Below are 23,335 nucleotides of genomic sequence, written 5' to 3'. Positions count from 1 at the left end.
ATGTCGGTTCTGATGTAGGATTGTGCGTTTTTTCTCTTCACATTACAAAGAATTGTCCATGTTGTTGTAAATTTTGATCTTTACAAACACTTCTGTATATATATATATATATATATATATATAGTAAAAAAATACAGTCGGATCAGTTACTCAGTCAATCAGAATCGTCTTTATCTTTCAAGCACTTTGTACTTTGTACCGTTTAAACCAATCTGCTTTTATTTTGAAAAAGCCAACAGGATGTTGTGTCGCGCAACCATTCCGACTTGACAGTGAATGGTGGTGTTTCTGCGGGTGCTGGACGTGGAGGATAGCAGCCAGATAGAAATAAAGGTGGGTTTTCTTTCTTTATTAATTTTGGAGTTAATGGAGATAAAATCGTACGTTACATTTAGCGCATTTAGTGTCTCAGCTGCAGTTTATTTTAATCATCCAGCAGCATATTTCAGATGACAGAAGCCTTGACGTGAGATGCCTGCCTTAACAGCTGTTTCCATTGTGAAAACCATAAACCGGCTTCAGAATAACCCGTAAAAACAGGCTGATTGTTGTTATCTGTGTGGATGGATGAGGGCTGCTGCTGCTGCTGCTGTCCTGGATCTCTGGCTTGACTCACGGCCTGTCCTGCAGGAAAAGGCGTTTCACACTGTCCGATGGGTTAAATGAAGAAAACAGGTTTGAATGGATCTGAGGCAGGATCAGTGGAATACATTACAAACACACGTAGAGCACACTGCACGAGAGTAAACATATGAAACATGTGGGGGGGTTTAAACCTTTTTTTAATAGGTTACACATTTAATAGGTTAATATTCAAATAAGCATCATGACATAACTAAAGGTCGGCACAGAGAATCATTCAACAATCCGAATACCAGGATTACAGGAGTATTTAATCCGTGAAACGCGGCAGCCATATGGAGGACTGTTGTGTTCCAATGCTGAGGTAAAACACTGAGTCAGATCTCTGGGAGTAAGTACTGAATGATATGTTCATTCATTCACAAGAAAAAAAACAGACTAAATCATAAATATCGTTTTTATATATTTTAATTATGTGCAGCTAATGAAGGATATGGATGAAAGCACATATGAAACACATATGAAAAATGCATAGAGTTTCATCTGGTTTAGCTGCTGTTTCAAATCTTATACAGGAGCCTACTGAAAACTGTGCAGTGCAGTTGCATTGTGTCAGCCTATCAGCCTGCATTTTGGCTTTTAAGCTTAATCAATAAGTATAATACAATAAGACCGCAAGCATGTTCTTAGGCTTTTTTTAAAGAGTCTCAAAGTGAGCTCACAGCCTGCAGACCACATCTGAATGTCCTCGCTGACGGTAAACTTACTGGCTGAAGGCAGAAGTGACGCATCTGCTGCTTCACATGGCAAAACACACACTAATGTTGCCTGGGAGAGATGCCACTGATATGCAGGGTGGATGCCTTTTTTATTACATTTCAGTCAGTTTGTCAGCAGTAGTCTGAGATGTGCCTGTCTGAACACATGTGCAGAAAAACAGACTTAAAGATTGGATTTCTTGAGCTAATCTGTGATTATGATGCTTTAAACTATGATTATAGATGCTTTTGAACATTACACACACCCACATAAACACAATGTCTGAGAACAAAAGCTCTACATAAGCAGAGTACAGCTCAGCAGATTTAGGGGGGCGAGACTATTTTAATGACTGTAACAAGCTCTCAAAGATGTATCCAAATACAGCATCTTTCAGCATGAAGTGGGAAGAAGCATTTTCAATCAACATTATAAATTAAGCAATGCACTTGTGTACAAACACACACGACTACTTTTTAATGTCCCGGATTCACCTGCAGACTCTAGCCTCAAAGAGCATCTCTCACATCCTGGCTGCTCTCATTGCTGCTTTCTGTTTTCTGTGCACGGGGGGTTGGGGTGGGGTGGAGAATGAAGTGATGATATTTTTAGCTTCCCCTCCTCTCATCTGCATCTCCACGCTTCCTAGAGAAAGGAGGCACGTGATTGGAGGAAAAAGGGGGGAGAAATGCTGTCTCAGGAAAACTAGGAGAGCCACAGCAGCAGAGTAACGCCACTGCTGTCCAGTTTCAGTAGGTTGTTAGTTATTGTTTCACACGTAAGGCTGGTTAGTAGCTGTAAATGTTGCATCACATTGGTTTTAGTAAACATCAGTGTTTCTAGGCTGAGAAACACTGACAAGACACTTGATTTTTCTTTAACTTCCACTGCATCAAAAGCACCGCACAGAAAGACGGCGGTGCAGGAGGAAAGATGCAGACAGCAGCGTTTTGCTAAAGAGGTCAGAGGTGAAAAGGCTGCTGACTTCACTTTTAAATGGTGATCATCCAGCCAGATCACGCAGATTTGAGTTAAACAAGCCTCTTGGCCAGTGTGAACCGAGTCAGTGAAAGAAAAGAGTTCTGCTGCAGCATCCACACACCCATCGCACTGCATTCAGTCTAGTGCTGGATAAACACTGGAGCCATTTAATGCTTCTGCTCCTAGTTGTGAGTCTGGGGTGAAGATTATGGGTAAAAGTAGTAATGCTACATTAAAACAAGATCTTCTTTTATCAGTCAGTTTATAGATTTGACTTGATTTGACTATTGGGTCTATACGGAGTTGATTATGTGACTGTTTGTTGGATTCACAGCAATGTGTCCGTTTATAAATGCGTCATGCATTGTAATCTGAAAAGTAAGTAATGGAGAAATGTAGCTAAGTCATTAAGTGCAGCACTTGAGTAAATGTAATTCATTATTTTCCATCACTGTCTGTTTGTTCTAATAAAGGAAGGAAGGAAGGAGTTGCATTAGCTTGCCGTATTGCAGATATGGGGATCTCACCACTTTCATCAGGTTAAAGAGGAAGGTGGCATTGACCCCTCGATTAAGAAGTATTGATGGTGCCTTTTCAGGGTAATGTACTAGGACAAGAAGGAGAAGGATGCTGCAAGGTGGGGACTGCAGAGCAGGAGAGCAGATAAGAGTTTGATTTGAAGATTTGTTAAACATCGTCCCCACTATTGAAGTACCAGTCCAAACACAAAATGATCCAAATAACTGATTTATGAAGGAAAGCACCGTGAACCCTTAAACGAGACAATATTTTTACCCACCTGAGAAAATGTCCTCAATGAAAAAAGGTCAAAACCTTTAGCTTCATGGAGAAGTGACACGTATCCACTTCCTCGTCCTCATCTGCACAGCAGACGAAGATTGGAAAAACTCCAACAAAAACTGACATTTATGCTTCTGCCAAAGCCACAAATCAGAAACTGAATGGCATCCTTACAAGAACAATCACTCTGTGACACTCACAAAAATGTTCTAAACAAATGCAGCTTGATTCAGTTTGATGGAACAGAAATAAAACAAAGCAGGCGGCTATCAGTCAGAGCAGTGACACGTGGCTTCTTCATTGAGCGCTTGACAACCTTTGAAAAATGGAAGCCGTTTTTATAACAGATAGAACCTGTCCTGGTACAGGGACCTGCAGGGAGGACGACTTTTTTATTCTGTAAAAATCACAGACGCTCTAAGTTTCTGATTTAGTTATTTGTAATAAAATCGACTGGGGATGTTAGGTTCACATAACCGTCCTCTGATGTTGTTAAGAGATGTGAAAAACCTCTGAGTGAGTCATCTCAGTAACCATCTTAAAGCAAGAATGTGTTTAGGTGATCTGGGATCAGCTGTGGATTAGCTGTCCGTCTGCACTAAGCCAGCCAATCCTGATTAGATGAACCTGACTGGCTGGCTGCAGGAGCACTTAGCTCCTGCAGGGACATCAATCTCCTTTAGGTGGCAGGTTTAGAGGGGGAGCTCAGTGATGTCATTGTCCAGCAGTGAAACCTATAACTCTTAGTCCTGATTGGATTAGTGTGGGAAAAAAATGGAAAAGACTTTGCCTGTGGCGTTAAGGTGTAACTATTGACAAAGTGCTATTGAGCAAAACAGAAAGACTCAGAAAACCAAGCTTCCCAGAGCTGTGACTTATAAAGATAGCTTATCCTCTTCCTTTATATCACAGTTTTCTTAGTGACTCATCCTGATCTTACATGTATATATATATACAAACAGAGACTTGAGCAGCCAATCTAATATTAAAACCAGAAGTCGCTGCGATAACAGATTTGGTTATTATTAGCCATCTCTGCCTGATAAAGCGTGCTTCCCTTCCTCCATCTTCCCTGCACTCTCCGCGATGGAAGGAGTTATCTTTGAACTCTGAAATCTTTTTTTCCTCCTGGCGTTTAGTCTCATCTCCTTTTTATTCGAGACCGAATGCCATTGCTACTTTTCGGATTGTGAGGGAAGATTTGGAAATTTCAGAGCCACTTTGATGGGACCCTAAATGTGCAAATGTACTGACCGTGTGGATCGGCATGCTATTGTAGTTTTCCATCAAAAACACACTGTGTGAAGCCTTGACTTAGACTCAGATATTATTATATCCTACTTGATGCCATTTAGCTTCAAATTTCTGTTGATAATTATATATATGTCTATATTATTTAACAGATGATGCAGATGATGACTGTCATGTTAGACTGGATTGATCCCTGTGGGGAAATAGGGATGTGAGTCAGCATAATCAGCAGCTCAAAGAACATGCTCAAAAATTCAATATGAAATATTATTATACCAGGAAAAAAAAGGAAAGGGAACAGGAAGAGGGAAGGGATGCATGCGCTTAACAGATGTTGTCACCATCTTTCATCTCAATAACCTACATAAAGGTCAAAGTGAAGTTTGATTATTATTTATAGCTTTGTTTTTTTTAATCAAAAGTGGCAGAAAAAAAGTTCCCGGTTCTCCAGCGTCTCCTATTTCTTTTAGTTTTCAGGCTGTTGCTGGATTGTTGGTCAAGACATGGATGACACTCTGGGCTGTAGAAGATATTGATTTCCTAAACAGGCGCAACAGATAATTGATGGTTCAGTATTAGGAGAAACTACAGCTGCAATAACAACAGGGGTCCCGGCATGGGCTTGTGAACCTTCAAGGGTTGAAATCCAAATATCCAGGCAGCTCTTACAGTGCACATACACCTGACTTGCTTGGAAGTTTGCTAGCAAAGCCAAAAGAAAGCAGCGGCATTCTGGAAGCTGAAAGGAATTTGCATAATGAGAATTTGTTAATTACTTTGAGATTAAACACAAAGGCCTCTCTCTATAAGCTTCTGTATCGAATTAGTGAAGGTTAAACCAACTCTCTTCTCTGCAGCTAATCTCAGAGACGCAGAGGAAAAGCAGCAGAAAAGAAGCAAAAAGCCTGCAGTAGTGTTTGGCAAGACCTACACTTCCAGCATTGGTTGGTCATTTTTAAACTCCTGGAATCCTTGCTGTGAATACTGGAAACAACAACACCGCAAAAGAATCAATAAGAATTTAGGAGCCCAGATTTTATGAAAAGGTTCTAAAACAGGTTGCGAATCACAGCACTAGGATAAATGCAGCAAATGTTCCAGAGGGGGTTAAAAGAAATATGAGCGAATGTGGGTTTTCACAGTACAGAAAGTGGAAGGAGATATAGTAATGCATCTAAACTGACTCCAAGACCTGGATTCGAATGTTTTTAAGAGCAAAACTTTGTGTAATTGCCTGACGTGCTGTCACTGTAACACTGCTGACTCGGCTCGGAGAAGCTCATCGATAACGAACACGTGGGCAGAAATATCTGCAGAGCTGAGCAGACCCTGTCGTGCAGCGGTAACAAGAGCAGATACATTTTTAATAAGGCTCGCCAAAGAGGAAATCAAACACCAAACCCTGACTGTGATCAAGTGCCATCTCACCTCCGGCTGGTTCACCGGAGCTTAGCCTAAAGATAACTGTTAAGTTATAGGTGTCAAATCTTAGACTCTTCCAACCTGACGCTGATATCATACAGCTCTGATCGGATGTGTCGGTAAGCATGCTAGTAGCCAGCTTTTCTTTTTTTTGAGATAAAAAAATATATATACATGTAAAATGTAATGTTTTAAACCAGGAAGTCAATCAGTTTAGTCGGGGATGGTTAGTGTCAGTGCCAAATCATAATAAATACCATCTACTGTACCATAGTAAGAGTAAGATGAAATATATGCTGGATTGTAAAGACAAAAACTACCAAAAAAAGTCCACTTGTTGTCTCCGGGGAGTAAAAACTCAGGAATCAGGAAGAAAACCTCACACAGGTCCAGGATGGGGTCTTAATGCAAACTAGGCCACATAACAAAAAAGATCAAAGTAGTGACATATGGGCCAATCCTGAGGCGGAGCTTTGACTTAAGCCTGCAAATAATACCCAGTTTCCTCAAGAGCTAAGCAGAATTGCGTGCATAGCAAACAATATGAGCATGCAATTGTATGACAGATAAATAAATTAGATTTTTGGGGCTTTTGTCGCTCAGAGAAATTCACCGACACCACTCCGTAGAATGAAGTGCTGTTAGTTGTAGGTGTGTCTTCATTTAAATACTTTTGCAAGGAATTCTGAGATGGAAGCGTCTCCTGTTGTTTAGGTTGGACCTCCGTTTGTCAGGAAGGGACAGGAAAAGCAACACTAAACCAAACTGATTGCAGATCAGTTAATCCAACACGCTGTTCATCCTCTTCAGCTGCACGTTTACTTTTTATTTTCTAATGTTTGTGTAGATTATGCTCATCACACTCAGTGAGTCACACTGCAGTGCCTTTGCTGTGACTGAAACTCCAACTATTGACCGTCAGCTGAGTGGGGTAGAGTTGAGCGGTATATGGTACAACTGCGCAGCATCAATCTCACCTGAAGTCAGTTGATCCCAGATTGAGTGAACAGGGTTGATTAAGCTGTAATAGTGATGATATCAGTGAACCCTAAACTACTTATTAGCTGTGAGCTTTTACAGAATAGAGTCCAAATGAAGAAATAGCTCTGAGTTCAATGTGCTTATGTGTCTATTTCAGTTTGAAAACAAACCCTTTTACGCAATTTTAAGGGGCAAAAATCAGTTTGACAAGTGAACTGAAGTGTTTACCTCTTTTGCTCCATATTCTTTGCAGTTTGTTTATTCAGTTAAATTGTCACCTTGTCTTTCCTGACTGCTATCTTTGTGTTTGTTTGTTTGGTGGCTTTTTGCCTTTTGTCTGATGTTCAGTAAGTGGGACTTTCATCGGATGATGGGCTTGTCAGTTGTTTGGAAAAGAAAAATATTCACTTTATTATGTTTTTGTGACTGTTTCTGGATATAGTCAGTCTGGATAAGATTTCTGGAGAAGTCTGACCATTTTGGCATTTTTTAAAGTTGTCTTGAGCTACAGGGCTTCAGGCTTTCTGAAGGTCTGTCTTTGGACACTGGCTGCTTTTTCACAGATTTTCAGTCCAGTCCTTGTACCTGACCAATTTCCAGTGAGTGTCTGGATCCTGGACTCATGCATATTAATATAAATACAAGCAAATGAAAACAATTGCATGCAGAGGTAAATAAAAAGAATGTAGAACTGATAAATATTGCACATTAAAAACACAGTCTATATGTTAGAGTTTTTTGAGTTCATTGTTCAGTATGGTTATGGTTGTAGGGTAAAAACATGGAGAAGGATCAGGAGAAAGGTAAAACACGGTGGAGGTTCTGTTATGGTTTGGGGCTGTTTCAGCCAGTACTGATTTTTCACTATGATAGTCAACCTAGAAATGCAGTAAAAGCAAACATGAATAGAGAAAACACACACAATGGAACCGCGTCAGTCATGGATTGGCCTTCCCAGAGCCCAGATCTCAACATTTTGTTGAGGCCAAAATCCTAAGTAGAGCTTTGAATGTCTTCAAAAAGCCCGGAGAACTATTACTGAAGACTATTTAAGGAAATTAAAAGAAAGCTGACTAAGTTTGTGAAAATGTACAAAATCTTTTTTGCCATATGTTCTATATTTTCATGTGTTTCAATAAATCTCTGCACCCATTTCCTGTATCCCCAGCAAAATAGAAAGAAATGGTTGGCTGCTTCATGGTTTTGCACAATACTGTATGTTTTTAAAAGAAACCTTTAATATCTAAAGTAGTATTTTCAAAATATATACTGTAAGGTAAAAGTTTAGATTTCTTTACTTGTTACTCAGTAAGTCTAAGTTAATCCTGCACATCCATAATTCTTATTGATTAGGTTCGGCTCTTTTGAAGAGTATGCATGTCTTATTTTTGCACACTCTTGAAGTATTCACAGATCCTCCGAGCTGTGAGGAACTGTTGACGTCACAGGCAGAACAGAAGCCATCAACTAAAAAGATACTGGCAGCCATGTGGCTGCTGCATTTTCCGATGCTCTCAATTTAGCAACCTGACTAAATCCTATTTACATGAAACAGCTTTATGAATGTTTATGAATGTTTTCTGTGATCCTCTGTGCAGCGTTCTCACAGTAGGTTTATCACATCTCGACCCACCTGCTTAGCCCTCGTTTGCATAACAGAATGTGCTGAGGAAGGGTCGGGGCTTCTCCATTATTTAACAAGCATCTCTGTGTTCCTGCGTGTAAGCCGATAGGCCCGAGCTGTGAGGACTGAGCACTTGTTTTCTTTGTTCTTTATTCTGTCTGAGTTCTAGTGTTCCGCTGCAGCCGAGTCGAGATAACAGTCTAAATATAGAGGCGGGTGAAGGGACTGAGTCCTGTGGGCTACAGTCATCGTGCTCTGAAGAGTCACTCACTCTGTTTTCTAAATCCTTTTAGGTCTCGTAGGTTTGAATCTTTGTAGTCCTGGACAGCGAATGCAGTAACGTAACGGCAGTGTAAGTTTCAGTGAAGCTGCTGTTGTTCTTTGGCTGACTGTTAGAGCAGATCTGCAGCCCAATTTAAAACACAGCAGTAGTTTGACCTTGCTGAATAAATATGTAGAACTAGCTAATGCAGTGCATAAGATTCATAAAAAGGTTCAATGTATAATAAGGAACTTTGAGGAAATTTTGGATTTTAAAGTAAGTGCTAGTCTTATATTTTTATGAGATTGTGTTCCTCAAAAGAAATATGGTCTCATTAATAACTGCATGTTACACCTTTAGATGGGTTTGAACCTAACACCTTATACTGGAAACCAAGAGAGTGGAGGTGTCTACAGTTCCTTAGGTTAGGCGCTAACTTAAACTGTGAGCTAACTATGATAGTAACCAGAATCATAGTTAGACCCCAATCTAAGGACTAGAGTAGGTTATTTTCTTAATTAGGAATATCTGTGTCTAAACCCAACTAAACTTTGAGTGAAAAAGGAGGCAAACAGTGAATCAAAGTCTAAAAGTTGTCAGACACATCTGTCCCTGCATCCTTCGCCTGTCTGCATCCTAATGTGGACTTTTTTTTAATGCCTCTGTTAGTCATTTAAAAGAAGCTCGCACGGGCTCTTTCAGACAAAAGGAACAAAGGACCATTATGACTACATTTTTTTCATCCATCGTTTAAAGTAAAACACGGTATTTCAGTATTAGCAAATGCACCATACCAGATCCTATATTGGCTTTACAATGAAGTCAGGATGCTGAACAAGACTCGTTACAAGTGAGCTCGGTGCTCACTCGAGCTCACACCCTGCTACAGCTTTCCAAGAAATTAATTAAATCTGAAGTTTATCCCTTTGAACGTAAAGGTTTCATGCTGTACATAGTTCATGGTTAACATAGACGTAGAGTCCCCCAGAAATCTGTTTGAGGAAAATGGCTAACCATTCAATTCAATTCAATTCAATTTTATTTATATAGCGCCAAATCACAACAAAAGTCGCCTCAAGGCGCTTCATAGATACAGAGAAAACCCAACAATCATATGACCCCCTATGAGCAAGCACTTTGGCGACAGTGGGAAGGAAAAACTCCCTTTTAACAGGAAGAAACCTCCGGCAGAACCATGCTCAGGGAGGGGCGGGGCCATCTGCTGCGACCGGTTGGGGTGAGAGAAGGAAGACAGGATAAAAGACATGCTGTGGAAGAGAGACAGAGGTTAATAACAGATATGATTCAATGCAGAGAGGTCTATTAATGCATAGTGAGTGAGAAAGGTGACTGGAAAGGAAAAACTCAATGCATCATGGGAATCCCCCGGCAGCCTACGTCTAATGCAGCATAACTAAGGGAGGATTCAGGGTCACCTGGTCCAGCCCTAACTATATGCTTTAGCAAAAAGTTTTAAGCCTAACCTTAAAAGTAGAGATATTGTCTGTCTCCCGAATCCAAACTGGAAGCTGGTTCCACAGAAGAGGGCCTGAAAACTGAAGGCTCTCCCTCCCATTCTACTTTTAAATACTCTAGGAACAACAAGTAGGCCTGCAGAGCGAGAGCGAAGTGCTCTAACAGGGTGATATGGTACTACAAGGTCATTAAGATAAGATGGGGCCCGATTATTTATGACCTTGTATGTGAGGAGCAGGATTTTGAATTCAATTCTGGATTTAACAGGAAGCCAATGAACAGAAGCCAAAACAGGAGAAATATGCTCTCTCTTTCTAGTCCCTGTCAGGACTCTTGCTGCAGCATTTTGGATTAGCTGAAGGCTTTTCAGTGAGTTTTTTGGACATCCTGATAATAATGAATTACAGTCGTCCAGCCTGGAAGTAATAAATGCATGAACTAGTTTTTCAGCGTCACTCTGAGACAGGATATTTCTAATTTTAGAGATGTTGCGCAAATGGAAGAACGCAGTCTTACATATTTGTTTAATATGTGCGTTGAAGGACATGTCCTGGTCAAAAATGACTCCAAGGTTCCTCAGCGTTACTGGAGGCCAAGGTAATGCCATCCAGAGTAAGAATCTGGTTAGATACCATATTTATAAGCTTTTCAGGGCCGAGTACAATAACCTCAGTTTTATCTGAATTAAGAAGCAGAAAGTTAGCGGCCATCCAGGTCTTTATGTCTTTAAGACAATCCTGCAGTTTAACTAATTAGTGTGTGTTATCTGGCTTCATGGACAGATAGAGCTGGGTGTCATCTGCATAGCAGTGAAAATGTATTCTATGTCTTCTAATGATGCTGCCTAAGGGAAGCATGTATAATGTAAACAGAATTGGTCCTAGCACTGAACCCTGTGGAACTCCATAATTAACCTCAGTGTGTGAAGAAGACTCTCCATTTACATGTACAAATTGGAGTCTATTAGATAGATATGATACAAACCACTGCAGTGCAGTACCTGTAATACCTACAGCATGTTCTAATCGCTCTAATAGGATATTATGGACAACAGTATTGAACGCTGCACTAAGGTCTAGCAGGACAAGCACAGAGATGAGTACACTGTCAGAGGATATAAGAAGATCATTTCATTCTTGTGCAGTGTGCTGTCATATGCTTACTCCTTAATGGTGTTGCTGTTGGTGTAAATGTTAGGCTGGATTTTTAATAGAGTGTAACTTTGATCAAACATGTTTTACATAAATAATTAAAATAGAAAATTGTGGACGGGACTGGCTTTAAACTACATGGCTAGCTAGTGGGTACAAAACTCTATGCTAGCATGAAGTTCATCCTCATATACCTCCATCCACCGATGAGAATATTGCAATATGTGGTTGTGATTAATGCCCATGAAGCAAATGTGCATTGTGTAAAGCATACCAGTTAATCACTATCCTCTGTTATGCTGAGTCTAACAGATGCTGACAACGTCGTTTGTCTTAACATGCATTAAACGTACGACCTCTTCTGTGTTAAACAGCTCCTCTGCTGTTGTTTCAGCAGCCTCTTCTGTGTGTGTTTAATGAAATCGATGCTCATTAATTTAGCGTAATGTCCTGGCTGACAGTAGAAGCTGCTAATGCGTCTTAATGAATGCCTGCATTTTTATTTACTAGTCTGTGTATCTTTCGGACCCAGAATGTAGCATTTAGAGCCTTCGCTAATTGGCAGTGCCCATCCTTGTTCTTATTGTCACTGTGGTTCTTTGCACTTTGTACTGTGCAGATGGATGCCCCACAGTTTGGGGGTCCATCTGCCATCACCAAGAAGGATGGCCACCCCGTTCCACATCTTACATGCAACTATTTTTAACGTGTCATATATGGTTTTCTTATTAAAATGCTGGTAAAGGGAGAAATTCAAACTGGGGCTTTTGAGGTTTTGCCAGCAGCCCATTATCCTTTGGAAATAATAACTCTTTGGCATTTTTGCTTGAAACATTATTAAAGTCATTAAAGCTGATTAATTCCTTGTTAATTACCTAATCTCTGCATTTTCCTACTTCAAAGACGATACGCATTGTTTTCCCTAAAGCTTTATCAGATCTTCTACGCTGGTTTTCTAGTAACCCCAAGAAAATCTTATATTGGGTATTATCCTGACTGCTGATATCCATCTTCTATTTTCATATCTACACCTACTTCATATCAATTTGTGCTCTTTCTTGTTCTGTTGCTCATGATTTGTGCACCATATCTGAACAGTGTGAATCTCTCTTACTCAGAAAGCTCAGTTTGTCACTCTACAGAGTATTTTAGAAATGGAAGAAACAGAAAAATGTCATTTCTATTTCAGAGAACATTTACTGTGATCTTACAGTGAGGCCACTGCAGGAGTTTGGTTAAAGACTTTCTCTGTTGTCTTTGTCCACAGATGGCTTCAGCAACAGCAACCTACGGGCAGAAGGAGTCCTCTGACCAAAACTTTGATTATATGTTCAAGATCCTCATCATCGGCAACAGCAGCGTTGGAAAAACCTCCTTCTTGTTCCGCTACGCCGACGACTCCTTCACGCCGGCCTTTGTCAGCACAGTTGGCATCGACTTTAAGGTGAAGACTATCTACAGGAATGACAAGAGGATTAAATTACAGATCTGGGTAAGATGACAAGAAAAGAAAAAAAGTGCTATGAACCAAAAAGTATACCTACTTTGCTTACTAGTATCTGGTTAGTTTATATTATACTGGTTGACAGGTGTAAAGAAAAAACTGAGGTTCACACATACACACTTATGAGGGAAAACAAGACAACAGACACAGGGAGACAATATATATGCACCCAGATAACATGGGGAGACGTAAGTGATGAGACCCCAGCTAAAGCCAGGAGGAAGTTAAACCTAACATAAGACACAGTGAGCAACTTCTGTCAAAATAAAACAGGAAGTAACTAAACATGGAATCGTTAGCAGAGAGGAATTTTCACTTCATTTTAATTCAAACAGTCACAAACAGTCACCTCGAGGCCCTTTATATTGTAAGGTAAAGAAAGTACAATGATACACAGAAAGTCCCAACAATCAGATGTTCGCTTAACAGCAAGCGCTTGGCGACAGTGGGAAGGAAAAACTCCCTTTTAGCAGGAAGAAATCTCCTATAGGACAAGGCTCATGGAGGAGCAGCCATCATGGGGATGAAGCCATAGAGAAGGCTAGATTAATGGAACTCAGAACATAAACAGTACTAAATACTGACAGAAGCCAGATAACAAAGGTAACAAGAACTAAAGACTATATCAAGTTTTTTTAAAGATATAAAATATCTCTAAAAACAAACAAGGATTCAGAGCCCAGACACACCAAAGCCCAGGATGATGACAGATAATTTCTTTTACGTTGTTTTCAAAGTCTGCCCATAATTAGTACGACTATATGAATTTTTGAAAGTCAATGCATCTGGTTTGCTTTTGGTATTTGGTATATTTGGTGGTGTTGATTTGATCACTTCCTTGAGTTATTTCAAACTAGGACACACAGATGCTGTCCAATGAGAGGTTAACTTAGCAACACCAAGGAAATGCACCTGAAGTGTGTGTGTTTGTGGTGAGGAATGAGCTAATGCAAGAAGCACTGCACTTCATCACACGTTTCACACACATTTGTTGGTCAAAGCATTTATGCTTCCTTTTCTCCGCTTAGCTTTTCTGCACAGCAAATGCCCAGATGGGCTTACAGACAAGCATGAAATGTTTCCTCTGCACTGACATGTGAAATACATAAACAGGGTGTGTGGATGTGAGAAATAAAGCTGGGTTTCAGTTCCTTGTAAGTCTTTTTTTTCTCCATTCTCCAACTATTTTTGAAAGCAAGTGCAATGCCACAAATACCTTCCAGGAAGGATCGTCCTGCACGCACACACTTTTCAGACCATTTCGCCCCTGTCTATGACGTCAGGATTTTAACCTTGCCTTTAAAAATATTGTCATTGTCAGATTAAGGAATGTAGATATTCATGTTTTCCAATGGATTCTCATAATTGAGCAAATAAAAATAAAAAACAGGAGTTGTAAGACCCTGCCCCGTGGTGCTGTTTTATTATGCAAAGTCAGATTCCAGTGAACACACAGATTTGCACACACCGGTGCCTTCGCTGCAGCCTGCACGTGCAGATGAACACCAACAGAGCAGAATACATTAGACGGTTACGGTGACACGTCCCCGGGAGCAAACAATAAGGTGTTTCCTCAGATGTGCGTTTGCTTCTACGGGCGCGAGGGTTAAAGACAGCTGAAGCTCTAAACTGCTCTAAACTCTTTGGTTTGAGCTGCAGGAAACTGGTGTTTAGGTGCCATGCTGTAGACAATTACATCATTTCCACCTTCACACCAAAGTTCTGCAGCAACCAGAGCTGTGATGGTGAGCAGAGCATTGAATTTGTGTGGCTGTGCACACGTGGATCTGTTTTGTGTGTAAGGCTGCCTCTGTTGTCAGCCTTTCCCAGGTCTTGCCTCTGGTAAGAAAGATACAATCGGCCAATCGGAGAAGAATAAACCTAAGACTGGGTGATGCTCTCCCCTCCCCCATTACTACACATCTCAGAAGATGCCCCCCTCCCTTTCGTTTCTGTCTCACGCACACAGACACACACACACGCACACACACTTCCTCCCCCACTGCTCAGCTAGCAGAGTAAAAATGAAAATGTTGGCATGAGCGCACAGTGCGTATATTTGTGCCACAGTGTGCAGTTATTCCAGTGTATGTTGATTTGTGCAGACCCGTGACATATACTTAGATGTCATACATGTTGTTTAAATGGCCACGTTTGAGAACGCGTCACGTTGCAGATAAAACTGAAGGCCTGAGAGGCCGTGTGGAGCTGCTTTCACAGCGCTCATGACAGCTGCAGTCCAAAGTAAAGACTTCTGGTTAAACGCGACCAATCAAAAAATAAAATAAAATAGAGCTTCAGAATTACCAGATTTATAAAGGTAGACAGATAGGATGAACTATGATGACACTAATATAATCTGTTAGCTGACATCCAGTAAGACAGACATATACACACCGGCCAGTGCTCAGACCCTCCTTTGTTGGAGCTCCTCCATTAGATGTCTCTAGGCTCACACACACAAGGGGAAAACAGCAGAGATGATAATGTTGCAGCTAGTAACAAAATATTATCCGTTCTCTTCTCCATTAAAATGCTATAGGCTACATTATCTCTTGCCAGTTGGAAAGATTATCATTTTATATTCCGTGGTAAGCCCTTAACTCTAAATTTGATGCTTAGCTCAAATATGAATAGTCCAGTGTTCATTATATAACACCACTCAGTGCTACCTACACTGACATTTTAGGTATAGAGCTGATGCACTTATCCAGAACAACTTGCAGCACACACTTAGTGGGTGAGCAAAAATAGGGTGCAAGCTGCAGTTGCAGAACATTATACAGTAACCATCAGTTTGGAAAGCATAGATCAAAGCGACAGCTCTCTGAAAATGCAATTTTCTAGTGACCCGAGTGTGATAATGTATGACTGAGTGAATAGATATATTCATGTCACGCACACACACACACACACACATGTACTCATCAGTTTTTTGTGCACATGATGCTTTTTTTGTGTGTATTTATCTGGTTATCAGGACTTTTATTAAAAATGTGTTCTTGAAATTGAATTTTTCAACAGATTATTGAAAGGTAGGCATTTAGTTTATAGGAGCGTGTGTGATAAAATGTACCTATAGCAGTAATGATTTAGCTAAAAGTACGAGTTCTTTTGACACAATTTCAGCTTTTTCCATAGCTGATTGTTGAGATTATCTTTGTCTTTCCTTCAAGTAAACCCTTAAAATGACTTAATAAGGATTATAAGGGTTTACTTAAAAGATTAATTCACTTTTTTCTTTCACTCTCTAATTAAATCTTAGCTGAGAAGTCTGACACTACTATCATATCTTTAGCTGAAGCTTCAGGTAGCAGCTGGTTAGCTTAGCATAGTGAGAAAAAACAGATGAAAACAGCTAGCTCTGCTCTGTTTGAAGGTAACTGTTGCAGGTTTGACAGCTCTTTTTGGATTGGCTGAGGCTCAGGAAGAAAGGTTGGTGGTTTGAGCCCTGTCATCTCCAGTCAGCATGCCAAATGTCCTTTGGCCAAATGTCCAAACTCCACTCTTCGATGCATCCATCAGAGTATGATTGTGTGTTAATGTTAGAAAGAAAACACTTAAATCGGAAAAAGCTCACCTGTTAGCATGATTTAAGTTATTCTATCTACAAACCCCCTCAACTTATAAAACCTTTGAGATATGATTTATATCTGTGCTAAGTTATCAGCTACAGCTAGCAAACGTAACATAGGTAACACATGTACCTGAATATCAGTACTAACTAACAGACAGGTGTAAGGACTCAAAGCAGACTCTACAGGCTGTTCAACAAACAGCTCATGTTTAATAGTGTAAGAAACAACAATTCAAGATAGAATAGAAAAAAATCCAAATTTGTCAAATACATAGGGAGGAACAACAGGAAGATAAACAGTCATCACAACAAAGACAAGCTGAAGCCATTAAATACACAGGTGGAATAATCAGAGACAAAGGAAGTACAACTAAATACAAGGAAGAAAAGACAAACCAAAACAGGAAGTAACATAAGAACCACTTAGAAACTTGACAATGAGACACAGGAGGCAGGAAAACCAAAGTCTAAGAAATTTACGTATGTGACAATACAGCGTTAACTATAGCTACAAAGAAAACTGGATCTGAAAACTAAAAGAGATTGTAGGCAAAGCTAACAATACAATCATAAAGAAACCAAATATATACTTTGTTAAATAGAACACAAAACCCAAAGAACACTGTAAATATGAGAAATCAATAAGTAAGTACAAAAACTCAGGGTCCATGACACTGTGCCACATGTTATTTGTCAGATAATTAAAAATGTCCATAAGGAACAATACTACAAACACAGTTTGGTCATTTTTACTGGGAGTGGCGCCTGGCAGATAGTGACCAGCTACAGCCTGCAGTGACAGCCCGAAATTTAAGCCTTAGGTTGAACTTCTGGTTGAGCCATAAAAAATGTGCCCATAGTACAACTGTTACCCAGAGAGAAACTACCCATAAAGGCCAAAGCCGACAGGGGGAAAGAAAAACTCCTATTTAGCAGGAAGAAATCTCCTGTAGAACCAGACTCATGGTCAATAGGCCAAATATGTCTTCATTTAAGTGTGTAATGGTTAAGCTCACAGAGGGAACTTTTAATTTTTGGGTTGAGTCAGTGTTTAGTTAGTGAAGTTGTAACCTGACCAAATACAGTATTTGTCTGGCTAATAACCCTTCACCATAACCCAACAGGCAAGAGAGAGGCATTGGTCACCTTAACTGACTCTTGGCAAGAAACTAAATAAGCACATTTCCCAAAATGCCATATGTGTGCTTGCAGAAGAAAAAAAACCCACACACATCTCTGATTGTGTGCACTGGCTGTATGACTATCCAAATGGTTTTGAATGCCAGTGTCAAACAAAGAGTTCATCCTGTGAAGTGTAAACCAGCATGAGACTTTTTTTTAATCTCTGCACCGACAGCTGAGGGATGCTGTTGGAACAGAAGCCGCTCAGCTTACAAGGTGAGGCAGGGTGTTGGCTAGCTGTAACACTGTGCTTTAATTCCCTGAGCAATAATCAGGGTAATGCTTGTATTACCTGCAAAAGTGACTGATTACATTAAATTAAACCTTTAAAACACAGTTATGTACTTGCCCGATGTGTCAAAGCTGTAAGTAAAGATAGGTTTTCTAATACTTTCTGCTCTGAATCGTCAGCACCTTTCCAACAGCAGTGAGGGCTGTAGATAAACTCCCCAATTACACCAACACACACGGAGCTGCTGTTTGCTTTTTCTACTGCTTTTTCTACTTCTACTCACAGTGCTGTGGGAGCGCACTGTGACATTAAAACACACACCTGAGCGATACACTGTGTCACATTGTCAGCAGGATTCTGGCACTGCTTATTCAGCAATATAGATGATGTAATTGTATTGCATGTTATCAGCTTTTCATTACCTGATTTAAACTGCTGTGTGAAGTATGAGGAAATATAATTCACATTTCTGCTCCTGGGTAATCAAATTGTTTCTTTAATTCTTCTTTTTTCAGCTGCCACAGTGGATCCTCTGTCTCCATTGTACCCTATCTATCGTACCCTGCCATCTTCTTCAGTCACACCAACCTTCTGCATGTCCTCCTTTATTACATCCCTAAATTTCCTCTGTAGCGTTCCTCTTTTTTCTCCTGTCTAGCAGCTCCGTCTTTAACACCGATTGCCCAATATGTCCACTATCTGTCCTCTCCACATGTCTAAAACCAATCTTAATCTCCAGACTCTCTTTGTTTGAGCCACTCTGCAGTAACATGATAAAAACAATCACTGTAATTAAATTGCTCTTTTCTTTCCTCAGGACACGGCTGGCCAGGAACGTTACCGCACCATTACCACAGCTTACTACCGAGGAGCCATGGGCTTCATTCTCATGTATGACATTACCAATGAGGATTCCTTCAACGCTGTCCAGGACTGGTATGTCATTGGCTGGGGTAGTGCTGATGATAAGGGGGACTACAACATATAAGCAAGTAGGATAAACACCACTAAAAAAATTATTATTTGGATGCTGTATCCTGTGTAAAACAGTGCTGTTATGTTCTTTTTAAGTTTCTGTTTGGTGCTTTTTAGGCACCAAAAATCACCCTCTATCGCTGTTTTTCTGGTGAGACAAAGAGTTGTGCGGATGATGAATGAAACTGCATCTAGAGATTTAGTATCTCTCTAGAAATAGATGCAGGGATACAGGGGGATAGAAGAACAGAGCCACTGATCCGGTTCAGGTTTCTGTCTATTTTAATAGACCACAGTATGAGCTTTCTGTCTCTGCAGAGTAATGAGATGCGATCGTGATATCTTTTCCTTTTTGTTGTGCTATATAACCTGACCAGCACATCACAGAGGACCATTCCATTTATTTTCCACCTACTCGGTCATACCTTGTTGTTGATATTGCCTGTGTTTATGGGCAATTCAGTCTTTAAGTTTCAGTACGGACTTACAGTAAAATCAAATAAATCACACTGATCCTTTGATTTTTATTGTGTGCGTGCACAATTTGAGAGTTTTTAGATTCAGATTCATTTTTTTACCTCTTCAATCAGTGCGATCCTGAATTTTGGGGGAAAAAAACCCTTTAATGTTGCATTCAGACGTCCCAGCCTTTGACTTTCCTCTCTGACCCCGCCCTCAGGTCGACTCAGATTAAGACGTACTCATGGGACAATGCCCAGGTGCTGCTGGTAGGAAACAAGTGTGACATGGAGGATGAGCGAGTGGTGAACTCAGAGAGAGGTCGTCAGCTGTCCGAACACCTCGGTGAGTTCATGCTGAACACACACACGCACAAAATTCAACCTTGCGAGTTTACAAGATATGTAACTTTTTATATTCAAATGGCTCTTTTGCAGACTAATAGTGCTTGTGATGTTTTAGGAACATGAGTGGAGTCTTCTCTGAGGCTGGTACCGCCTGATAAGCCAGGAAGGAGTTTGCAGTTTGCACTTTATCTGCCCCTTTGGGTTCAAACCTATCGGCCAGCTGTTGCTTTTCTGTGCAGAGTTTGCATGTTACTCCCTGTTCCCGTGTTGGTTTTCTCTGGCTGTTCTGGCTTCCTCCCGCAGTCCAAAGGCAAATACGCTAGGTCAAATTGTTGTAAAAGGTTATCTGTCTCTGTGTGTTAACTTTGTGAGTCACTGGAATGATCTGCAACCGCACCACCAAATGTAATCTGCCCGGCAGATAGCAAGGTGTATCCCTTGTTGACTGACAGACCGAACACAGCTCGGCGACCTCTCTCATGCTCTGTTTCTCCTCCAGGTTTCGAGTTCTTCGAGGCCAGTGCCAAGGACAACATCAATGTGAAGCAGACCTTTGAGCGCCTGGTCGACATCATCTGTGAAAAGATGTCTGAGAGTCTGGACGCCGGCGATCCCGCTGTCACAGGGGCCAAACAGGGGCCCCAGCTGACAGAGCAGCCCGCTCCTCCTCACCAGGACTGTGCATGTTAAAGCTGACTTCTTTCCAAAACCCTTTTCCACTGTCTTTCTCCTTGTCCTCCTTTCAGCTGGACCCCAGGTCCTTGGGTCTGTACTTCATCACCCGTTTCACTCCTTTTCCTGCTCGTCTCTGTAGGAAGATTGGCTAAAGGTCACAAGAATCAAGCTGAAAAGTGTCTGAAAAGTGTCTGAATTGGTGTTTTTACTGTGGTTGCTCCTGGTTTCTCTGCACAAATGAGCTAAAAGGTCATTCAAAAAGTGCAGGTGCTGGTATGATGCCAAAGCACCTTAAATCAAGCTGCAGTTTCAGACTCTTTGCAGCCTGGTTCTTGAAGCTTTTCAACCCGTCGTATGTTGTTTCCCTGATCCTGGTTTTACAAGAAGGATTTGACGGCGTAACGTACACCCTCAGAGTGCCATTAAAATCCTTCCCATGTTTACAGTTCTTTGTTTCATGTCAGTTGAATATCTTGGAAAAGATGCCAGCCTTGGATTTGGTGACCAAGAGGGCCACACTGCTCAGTTCGGTAGGAGTGGTGATCCAGCTGAGATCTGCTCGGTATCAATGTAATGCATTTCATATATGTCATTAAATGTCTCTTTTGTTGTCTCACCAAGTTTCAGAACAGATAGCAAGCGTTCTGTCTTTCCGTTGTTCATCTGACTATTTCGCCTTTTTTCATTTTTTACATTTCTTTTTGTACTTTGGCGCCCCCCTTTTTTTTCCCCTACAGCAAAACACTTAGGGGGGTGAGAGGGATGCAAACAAATTATAACTAAGTGAAAAAATAGCAAAAAATGAAGAGACACATTTTATTTAATTATATTTATTTCAAATGTACATATAAATGTTGTGCAATATATATATCTATATACATAACATCTACAGGTATGCATTTCTGGATAGGTATAAAGACGGTACGAAGCTCTGTGAGGACAGTATCTGGTATAAAAGGCCTGTTTGTTTGGAGGTTGTGTCGAAGCGTGTCTCCTGCGAGCCGCTGAATTTCACTCTTGTTTATGTCTCGTGCTACTTTCAGAAATAATGCACCATCATAAATCGAAACTTTCTGCTAAATTACTAACAAGTCTAAATCCGTCTGGTGTGGTTTTCACTGCTGTGACACGTAGCATCGTTGCGTAAGTTCTATTTTAGAGGAAGGAGATGCATTTCTTTTTCAGAATAGTCTTAAAGCCATTTAGGTTCTCAGTGTTTGTATAATAGAAAAGGTTTTAATGTGTCTTTGTCTTTGTCACTGGAAGATAAAGGGAAAAATAGGAGGCTGTCTAAAAAGCATCTTTGTGCAACACAGTTGAAAGTATTTTCCATCAGGTGGAAAAAATTCTGCAGATACCTTTTTTTGTAAAATACTGAAGTTGAGGTCATGTAACAGCTAAAACCTTCAGACTTCAGGCTTTCATCTCTTTGATTGCTGTCCTCAAATATAAAGACACTGAAACATTTCATCAATCTTTGAAGGACAAGAGCGATGTTACTTCTTTGATATTCCAGGGTATTTTGCTTTCTGTTGGTAGCTTGCCTGCAGGCAGTGAAAGAAACATCAGGATAGATTAGGATGATTCCCAAAACGGCCAGATTGGAGTTTGTTGTGGTTACTTGGCAGATCTACTGATCTTTGACCTCTAGGTGAGTACAGTATGCTGGCTTGCTTTCAAAATCATTCAACAACTACAGTCCTGAGCTTCTGTCTTGCTGGTTGAGACTTACAGAGAGTAGAGATCATGCTGACACATGGTACAGCACCGTAGCGAGATTCAAGACAGGAAAAACATGTATGGCAACATGTGTGGGGTGTAATCCGTATATATGTGTTTGATTGCATTATTCTGAAAGAGAACTCGTTTCTTTTCTGGACGGAGACAGCGTATCAAATAACATGTTGACTCCTCGTGTTTATCTGCTTAATAAAAAAACACTACGCGATTAATACCACTAACACCTCAGTATTACGGATAAATGTGGGCTCTTGTGTGGGCGTCGGTTTATTTGTGTGTTTGCGTTTGATCTCAGTCTTCAGGTAAATTATGGACCGCACTGTTTAAATACGAAGCAAGCGTAAAGCAGCTGAAGGCTCGAGCCAATGCAGGAGTTAAATATTCAGTACTGGGAAAGTATTTGCACTTTGGTTTTATTACAGTTTTAACGGTTAAAACTGGCTTACTGGGTATTCCTTCTTTATACTTCACCAAAGATTGCTTAAGAAGCAGCTCGCTGTTTTTGCTGTGGGGTGCCAGGTCGAGGAGTGTAACCAATTTTAAACGTTTAAACAAGTAATAAAACAAGTTCCTCACAGGGAAATATTGTGAGTCCTGTTCATATCAAAAGGATTTCATATCAGCGTTAACCCATATTGATGAATGGGATGACATCTATGGACTGAAAGGGCAAAGCGCTACTGGATGAAAATCAGTAATGAATGACTTTGTAAAGCTCGTGTCTCATGTTTGGCAGGAACTTCAATACTATAAAAAACTGAGTCTCCATTCAGAGTGGTGTTATTAGAACAGGAAGTGATTTGGCCAGTAAATATGACTATAAACTGCGGAGATGATTTTGATCCTGCATACATTTTACTTCTTACTGGTTGTGACTGTTTCCTTTCTGGTAAAATCCAAAACTTTGAACTGTTCTCCTTTCTAATATGTCTTCCTCTCCATATAAACCCTGTCTGTAAATACTCTACCTTTGAGTCATATGTGTGGATTGTGTTGTATTGACTCAGGCTTGCATTGAAAAAAAGAAGAAGAAAAAAAAGACCTGAAATCCCCCAAAGAGCCATGTTGTACTGTACCCTGCATTCATTTCTAGGCCTGCTTGTGAATGAATGTGTCACTCAGCTACGAAGCAATACACACTACAGTATGTACACAAAAACAAACGCCATCCAGCTTGGTAGAGGTTGCCGACTGTAGAGCTTCTACTAGCACGCAGAAATAACATGTGACTTGATTTGGTCTTGTATCACTGCCTCTTCAGTTCCCTCTCAGCCATTTAAAGTGAGAGAATATGCTGTGGATGTTTTTATCTGTACTTTGTGGTAAAACAATAATTAAAAAAAAGTTGCTAACA

At 40.5% G+C, this 23,335-nt stretch overlaps 1 protein-coding gene across 1 annotated transcript; it reads left to right on the top strand.

The window, feature by feature from the left end:
• Window positions 1-249: 249 nt before the first annotated feature.
• On the top strand, window positions 250-23,335 carry rab3ab (RAB3A, member RAS oncogene family, b). Its single transcript, XM_004564796.3, has 5 exons — window positions 250-333; window positions 12,558-12,782; window positions 18,603-18,721; window positions 19,440-19,564; window positions 20,066-23,335. Exons 1-5 carry the CDS (start codon window positions 277-279, stop codon window positions 20,254-20,256), a joined length of 717 nt encoding a protein of 238 aa, XP_004564853.1. The 5' UTR covers window positions 250-276; the 3' UTR covers window positions 20,257-23,335.

Source organism: Maylandia zebra, linkage group LG15 (genome assembly GCF_041146795.1).
Source record: "Maylandia zebra isolate NMK-2024a linkage group LG15, Mzebra_GT3a, whole genome shotgun sequence".
In the NCBI taxonomy this organism is placed as follows: domain Eukaryota; kingdom Metazoa; phylum Chordata; class Actinopteri; order Cichliformes; family Cichlidae; genus Maylandia; species Maylandia zebra.
Note: the sequence above shows the minus strand (reverse complement) of the source record. Positions and strands in the feature narration are given on the sequence as shown.

What these genes read in the sequence shown, in the direction of transcription:
- rab3ab (XM_004564796.3), top strand. Translation starts at nt 277, where the DNA reads ATGGTGGTGTTTCTGCGGGTGCTGGACGTGGAGGATAGCAGCCAGATA. An exon ending in GGATTAAATTACAGATCTGG is followed by an intron (nt 12,783 to 18,602) that starts GTAAGATGACAA and finishes TTCTTTCCTCAG; the next exon opens with GACACGGCTGGCCAGGAACG. An exon ending in TTCAACGCTGTCCAGGACTG is followed by an intron (nt 18,722 to 19,439) that starts GTATGTCATTGG and finishes CCCCGCCCTCAG; the next exon opens with GTCGACTCAGATTAAGACGT.